Source organism: Alosa pseudoharengus, unplaced genomic scaffold, assembly GCF_046254945.1.
Source record: "Alosa pseudoharengus isolate Yale_2024_CS ecotype anadromous, Long Island Sound unplaced genomic scaffold, YU_APseudo_1.1 YU_APseudo_1.1_scf_4, whole genome shotgun sequence".
Taxonomy (NCBI): Eukaryota; Metazoa; Chordata; class Actinopteri; order Clupeiformes; family Clupeidae; genus Alosa; species Alosa pseudoharengus.
The window spans coordinates 27,548,057-27,555,861 of NW_027468774.1; the positions used below are offsets into that span (position 1 = coordinate 27,548,057).

The 7,805-nt window shown below is 52.2% G+C and overlaps 1 protein-coding gene across 5 annotated transcripts; it reads left to right on the plus strand.

Moving 5' to 3' along the window:
- Nucleotides 1-3,114: 3,114 nt before the first annotated feature.
- Nucleotides 3,115-7,357, plus strand: lrrc4ba (leucine rich repeat containing 4Ba). 5 transcript variants are annotated; one of them, XM_076266922.1, is made up of 3 exons: nt 3,115-3,603; nt 5,306-6,863; nt 6,930-7,357. In XM_076266922.1, the coding sequence occupies exons 1-3, from the start codon at nt 3,358-3,360 to the stop codon at nt 7,355-7,357; spliced, it is 2,232 nt and encodes a 743-aa protein (XP_076123037.1). In that variant the 5' UTR covers nt 3,115-3,357. The 5 variants fall into 5 exon arrangements, with proteins under 5 accessions (XP_076123037.1, XP_076123038.1, XP_076123039.1 ...); XM_076266923.1 differs by having other exon boundaries at nt 6,936-7,357; XM_076266924.1 differs by having other exon boundaries at nt 5,306-6,860; nt 6,936-7,357.
- The last annotated feature ends 448 nt before the right edge of the window (nt 7,358-7,805 follow it).

Consider the following 7,805-nt stretch of genomic DNA (forward strand, 5'->3'; position numbering starts at 1 on the left):
TGTGCAGTAATCACACACGCCCTCAGTCATGCATTATAAATACAGGAAACATTCTCACAAAAAATGCTTGCCTTTTTTACAATAATCTTCAAGTCATATTTGTGTGTGGGTGTTTTTATTTTCCTGTTTGAACTGAGTGGGGGAATGAGAGAAAGTGTGTGTAGAAAAGATGAGAGCACAAGGGATAGAAAGAGAGAGAGAAAAAAAAAGTTGGGGGGGAGGGGGGTGCAGTGTGGGAACCATGGAGGTAATATGAGGACGCAGAGGGGTAAAACTGTAAAGACGGACCAGTAAACGGTGTTCTTGAGCAGGTACTGTTGTGACTGCATTAGCAATGGCTGACTTGTCCCGCCGTGGAGAGCGGCTCTTTCGGAATCCGAGTGTTGTGTGAAATGGCAGGCCCTTAAAAGGGGAAGTGTGTGTGTGGATGGGGGTGGGGGGGGTTGGGGGTGGCAAATGAAAACCGAAAACAAGGGCAGAGAGGTGTCTAATGTGGAGAAAGGAGGTGGGGGGGAGGGGGAGTGCGGCTTGTGGCTCGTGTAAATGTGGTTTTGGTGCGAGGTGAGAGACTGCCGCGTGCGTGTGTGCTGCAACTTAAAGCGCTCTGATGCTGGGGATGTGGAGGGTGCCAGCACGCAAATTGCAGTGTTTGTCCAAATGCAACATCGCTGTTGTGGAGTTTAGATGCGAGTGCTTTAAATTGACTCAGCTAGTTATGTGTCAGCAACGCACTCGCATGCATGCCCATGAAGGTACACTCTGAAACACACACACACACACACACACACACACACACACACACACACACACACACACACACACACACACACACACACACTCAAATAAGTTTGCTTATGGGGGCTTACTGTAATCCCGACAAAAAGCATGGCCTTGTGTACGTTGTCATGTTTTTGCATTCTCTTTCACTTTGCTCTTTTCTCTATACTGTTTCCCTGTTTCTGTCCATTTTTCCTCTCATCCTCTCTTTCTCTCTCTCTCGCTATCTGTGAGATAGAATGTTCTCCATCTCGCCCTGTTTTATATTCATCCTTCACCGTTGTCTTTCGTCTCCATGTCTTCGTTGCTCCCTCTGTTTGGTATGCATCTTTGTTGTCCTCCCTCCATCTCTCTGTTTTATATTCATCTTTCTATTGAGTCTAACCCCTCCCCTCTCTCCTTCTCCTCTCTTCTTCTCCTGTTCTCCCTCTCTTTCTCTCTCTCTCTCTCTCTTTCTCTTCCTCTCATTCTGACACTGAAAGAGATGATTAATATTAATGTATCTGTCTCTTCTTCTTTATCCCTCTCTACTTTCTACATCTCCCTCTCACTCCCTGTCTGATACTCTTCCCCTTCTTTTATTTCTGTCTGTCTATTTCTTCTTACTCACTCTGTCCCTCTATCCCCATCACTCAATCTTTCAATCTTCATCTCTCTCTCTCTCTCTCTCTCTCTCTCTCTCTCTCTCTCTGTCTCTCTCTCTCTCTATGCAGCTGCTCATTATTCATCTATTAGTGTTGATAATTCTCTTCTTTCCCTGCAGCTGTACAGTCATCTATCAGTTTAATAATCCCTCTCTCGCTCTCTGTCTCTCTCTGTCTCTATTGCCTTTCTTCACCCTCTCTCTGCCCCCTATCTCTCCATCTTCTGTTATCCCCCCCCCCCCCCCTTGCTCGGCCCAGTGTGATTGCTCCCGGTGTCAGATGAGTTTGCGTGTCATCGTCCCCATCGTTATCACCATCGCCATTAATAAAAGTCGGGCCCGCCACTGGGTGGCCTTGTGCAGGGAGGGCCGAGGTCTCTGTGCTGAGAGACCTGCAGGTGGGGTGCGGGGAAGCAGGGCAGGGCAGGGTAGCTACTCCACAGAGGGCAAGGGAAGGTGGAGGCTGGCAATGGCTCTTGTAAAAGTCAGTCATCCATTAGTCTTTCATGCAATGTGCCATTCGCCATTCACCATTCACAACCCCTACTTCCACCACGGCCACCTATTCCTCAGAGATGGCAATTATGGCGATATGTGGATGAACACATAAGCATAGGAATTAGCGCAGCATTCCAATGGGAACGTTGTTTTAGCACCCACTTGGGGATTAGGCGGGTAATCCCAGGGCTGATGGCCTGTGGGCCCTGAGGGGAAAAGAATCGCTGCATGGGCCCCTCCAACCTCTGACTGGAGCCAAAGACGGGGGAATGGAGGAGTGTAAAGTTGGAGAGGGTTTGAGGCACAAGATGGGTGTTCAAGGCTTTTGTGTTGTGCTTTTGTTCCGACTGGAATCCAATTGGATGCTCTTGAGCACTCGGTGTCAGTTCACATCCTTGGAGCTTATTCTGGCGACCCGGAGTGCATGCTGTTGGTCGACTAGTTTTTGTTGGTCTGCTAGCGACATGTAAACTGTGAAGGATGGTAGCATTGTGTTCTGTTTGGGCTCCTTTGTCATCCACAATGGCCAATGTCTGACCTTTAAAAAATGAGAAATCACCATGCAGGGCACCTCTTCCTCCCAGCTGCGTTACAGGACATTTTTTTTTTAACTGGGCCTCTGAGATGGAATTAAACTGAGCCGTGACTGATGACTGGTTGGCTACGCACGTTTAATTTGCATTTTTATCATTAGTAATAATTAGAGAACAATTTTACACCCCGGTGGAAATGAAAGAGATATCTACAAACCTGTGACCTTTTCAATCGTGCAAACAGGGTGGCACTTGTGTGTGTGCGTGTGTGTGTGTGTGTGTGTGTGTGTACGGTGGGAAGAAAATTCCTCCAAATGTACCATAATACTCCCTGATTAATTGACATTTGGTGGGCTTGCTTGTTTGTTTTAAGCCAGGCAAGTCAATTTTGTGGCGTGTCGGAGATTCCCGGTCCACTTGGAGCACTTTAATGATGTGCCACAAGCGTGCCGCCTCGACACCCATCACGTTATCGCCATTCTGGAATCGGTTTGGCAGTGATTAATTGAAGTGTCACACTTCCTGCCATTTGTTGCCACTGGGAAATGTGCTACATTGGGCTGTGTTCAGACCACTAATCTGCATTGTTTCTCTCTCTCTGTCTCTCTCTCTCTCTCTCTCTCTCTCTCTCTCTCTTTCTCTCTTTCTTTCTTTTACAGTAACCCACACACTTTTGAAGACCCACTCGGATCCACCCAAGAGAGGAGCGGCTCAAGTTAACGAATGTGCTGAGAAGATAACAGTGGAAGAATTAAAAAAGAAGACAGAACAGATGGTAATACTTTTGGTTAAAAAATGAAACATTAAAGAAGGACCTATCTTCGGACTCCTCGAAGATTGCCAGAATCCCTCTCACGGAATTTTCCAGCACCCTTCGAAAACGGGCAGGGTCATGACCCAGTTGCCATGCGCATCACCACGGTGACCGGCCTTTCCAGCCCCTCCCCCCTTCTCCTACTGGCCCAGCTGCTTTTGTGGCTCCTCCCCTTCCACACGGACACAGTAGGGGCCGCCTCCACAAACTGTCCCGCCCCTTGCCAATGCTCCAATCAGGCGAGCCGAGTGATCTGTACCAGGAGGAACCTGGCTGATGTGCCAGACAGTATATCAGTGAACACGCGATACCTCAACCTGCAGGAGAACTCGATAAAGGTAAATATTTACCTGAGTGCTTACCCTTCGTGATGCCTTTGCTGGTGTGGGAATGTTAATGCACCTGTTTGTTGTTTGTTGGGTGTCTGTTAACAGCTTCGCAAATGAAATTAGCTTTGCTCTCACCACACACCAAAACCTCCAGACTGTAAACTATTGAGGAATAGAGGGTCACCGTTTCATGTGATTGGCCTGACAAAGGTCACAAAAAGAAACAAGCGGGGCAAAAACACAGCCACCAATTAGGAAATAAATAATAATAGCACTATTAATCATTCTACCCTCATAGCATAGACAAATTTGATTCGGGTTGTTGTATCCCACAGCCTTACTTGAAATGATTAAAAATCTAAAAATGTTTTAACACCTAAAGGCATCCTAGATTCTGTGGCTGCCTGGCTGCCTTTCTTCCCCACTCTCTCTCTCTCTCTCTCTTTCTCTCTTTCTCCCTCTCTCTCTCTGCAGTATGCCCTGGGAGTGTAGCTCTGACAGCTTCCAACATTTAAACTCAAACACCCCCTCCTCCCAGTTTATCACCCCACCCTACACACACACACATACACACACACACACACACACACACACACACACACACACACACACACACAGCCCTCTGTGCTCTACATACTGAGGGGACTGTGGGCGTGAGGCCAGGGAACCACTTCTCGTGCTACCCAAGAAAGTGAGGCGGCTTCGCTCAAGATCTCATAGAGCATTTGGTGCCTTGTGGCGTTTCATATGTGTGAAATGTCTTTTGCTATTTAGGTCTTATCAGTCTTAGGCCCCCTCTTAAGCAGATTGTGCTGAATTGACTTGCATGAGAGAATTGGGTTGATGTTTAGACGGTGTGTTTTTTTCCTTCCTTGGTTTTCCGTTCTGATAAAATCCCTGTAAACAGTTTATTTTCCTCTTTCTCTCTCTCTCTCTCTCTCTCTCTCTACTCCCAGTGGTGGTGTATCAGTATTACTCAAAATCACACACCTGCTTGGCTTTCGTGCTTGAATACACACAGCCACATCCACACAGATGCACACACACTCCAGCGTGCCCATACACACAAACACTCATAGAGATCCTCTCCGGCAAACCCTCTTAGTCGGTCTCCACACAGACACACACAAATACACACGCACACACACACACCAGACATGCGCATGCACACATACCCACTCTGTCATACCCCCTTCAGGTGCAGTCTGTCTTATGGCACACAAACACGAGAGCACACACACACACACACACACACACCCACACATGCACAGACCCTTGCTGTCATACCGTCCTATGCTGCAGTCTGTCTTATCACACATACACACACAACCGCAGACACAAAGACACACACACCCACACACACGTGAGCAAAAAAACACACACACACACAGACCCCCTCTGTCATACCCTCTTCAGGTGCAGTCTGTCTTAACACACACACACACACACACACACACACACACACACACACTCTGTCATACCCACTTCAGGTGCGGCCAGTCTTAGGAGCCAGCTCACACTGTGTGTGGTCACCATTAACCTTGTCCCTCTCAATTAACCTCCACCAGCTGGAAGAATTCACCCAGGCAGTCTTTGCACTGTCTCTTTATGTAAAAATCTATCCCTGTTTAATTGTGATATTAAACTCCATCTCCTTAAAACGAGCCCTCCTCTGTCCTCTCCCCCCCACCACCCCCCCACCCCCCACCAGGTGATCAAATCAGAGACGTTCAAGAACCTACGGCACCTGGAGATCCTCCAGCTCTCTAAAAACCAGATCAGCCAGATCGAAGTGGGCGCCTTCAATGGCCTCCCCAACCTCAACACGCTGGAGCTGTTCGACAACAAGCTCACCCAGGTGCCGTCGGCGGCCTTCGAGTACCTCAGCAAGCTCCGCGAGCTCTGGCTCCGCAACAACCCCATCGAGACGCTGCCGGCGTACGTCTTTAACCGCGTGCCGTCGCTGCGGCGCCTCGATCTGGGCGAGCTCAAGAAGCTCGAGCACATCTCGGAGGCGGCCTTCGTGGGCCTGGACAACCTGCGCTACCTAAACCTCGGCATGTGCGGCCTGAAGGACATCCCCAACCTGACGCCACTCGGCCGGCTCGAGGAGCTGGAGCTGTCGGGCAACCGGCTGGAGATCGTGCGGCCCGGCTCCTTCCAGGGCCTGGTGTCGCTGCGCAAGCTGTGGCTCATGCACTCGCAGATGTCGGTGATCGAGCGCAACGCCTTCGACGACCTGAAGAACCTGGAGGAGCTCAACCTGTCGCATAACTCGCTTCACTCCCTGCCGCACGACCTGTTCACGCCGCTGCCCAAGCTGGAGCGCGTGCACCTCAACCACAACCCGTGGGTGTGCAACTGCGACGTGCTGTGGCTCAGCTGGTGGCTCAAGGAGACGGTGCCCAGCAACACCACCTGCTGTGCCCGCTGCCACGCTCCGCCTGGCCTGCGGGGCCGCTACATCGGCGAGCTGGACCAGAGCCACTTCACGTGCTACGCGCCGGTCATCGTGGAGCCGCCGACCGACCTGAACGTGACGGAGGGCATGGCGGCCGAGCTCAAGTGCCGCACCAGCACGTCCATGACGTCGGTCAACTGGTTCATGCCCAACGGCACGCTCATGACGCACGGCTCGTACCGAGTGCGTATCTCGGTGCTCCACGACGGCACGCTCAACTTCACCAACGTGACGCTGCGCGACACGGGGCCGTACACGTGCGTGGTGAGCAACACAGCGGGCAACACCACCGCCACGGCCATGCTTAACGTAACGGCCGCGCCCAGCGACAACTACACCTACTTCACCACCGTCACCGTGGAGACAGTGGACAGTAACGAGGAGGACCTGGTCAACTCGTCAGGCTCACCGGCGCTGCGCACCCACAACCAGACCATCATCCGCATCCCGGGGCCCACGCCCTCCTGGAGCCTGGTGCCCACCACCGCCTCTTCGCTCTCCTGGTCGGCGTCGTCCACGCGCGGCGCCTTCACCGTGCCCGTCACTATGGACCCCACGTACTCGAGCTTGGAAGACGTCATGAAGACCACCAAGATCATCATCGGCTGCTTCGTGGCCATCACCTTCATGGCGGCCGTCATGCTGGTGGTCTTCTACAAGCTGCGCAAGCAGCACCAGCTGCACAAGCACCACGGTCCAGCGCGCGCCATCGAGATCATCAACGTGGAAGACGAGCTGGGCGCCAGTGCTGGTGTGCGGGGCAGCGGCATCTCCGGCGGCTCCACCATGACCCAGGGGTCCGGCGGCAGTGGGACCTGCGGAGGAGGAGGAGGAGGAGGAGGAGGCGGCAGCTGCGGTGGCGGCAGTGGTCTAGGAATAGGAGGAAGCCAGAGCCTGCGGCTACATCACCCGGAAATCGTCAACCTGCCCAACCTGGCGCGTGCCGAGCACCTCAACCACTACTACAAGGCGCACCACTTCAACAACAACATGCTGGGCCTGGGCAGCATGGGCACCGGCATGGGCCTTAACAACAACAACAACCCCTCGCCCTGCTCCCAGGGGATGGCCACGTCGGTGCCCAGCTCCGGCGCCATCTCCTGCTCGCCGATGCCCGTGTCGGTGGGCAGCGGCACGGGCACGCTGGGCACGCTGGGCTCGCTGCCCACGCCGGTGCCCCTGCCCCAGCTGAGCATCCACGGCTCGCTCAAGGGCCTGATGGGGAAAGGGCAAAACTCTCAGATCGAGCCCCTGCTCTTCAAGAGTGGCTCCAAGGAGAATGTGCAAGAGACTCAGATCTGAGACCCAACAAAAAAAAACGGCAGAGAGAAAAAGAGAAGGAGAAAGAGAGAGATAGAAAGAGAGAGAGAGAGAGAGAGAGAGAGAGAGAGAAAGAGAGAGAGAGACAGAGAGAGAGAGAGGTTGGGAAAGGGCAGAGAGACAGTCAGGGAAACACAAAGGTAAGGTTTTTTTTTTTTTTTTGATCGGCTTGAGCTCTTGACCCCCCACGGGTAGGTTTGAAAAGGCAGTAACGCGAGTGGCCATGGCTGTGTACAGACGGGAGTTAGACACTGTTGTGAGTGGTCACGAACACTCTCTCCGAGTGTCAGAGAGAAAGAGGAAGAGAGAGGGAAAGGGCAGTGACATACACAGTATCAGGAATGGCACTCGCAGCCTAGCCCTACTCCACACACAAATACTGCACACACACACACACACACACACACACACACACACACACACATATACA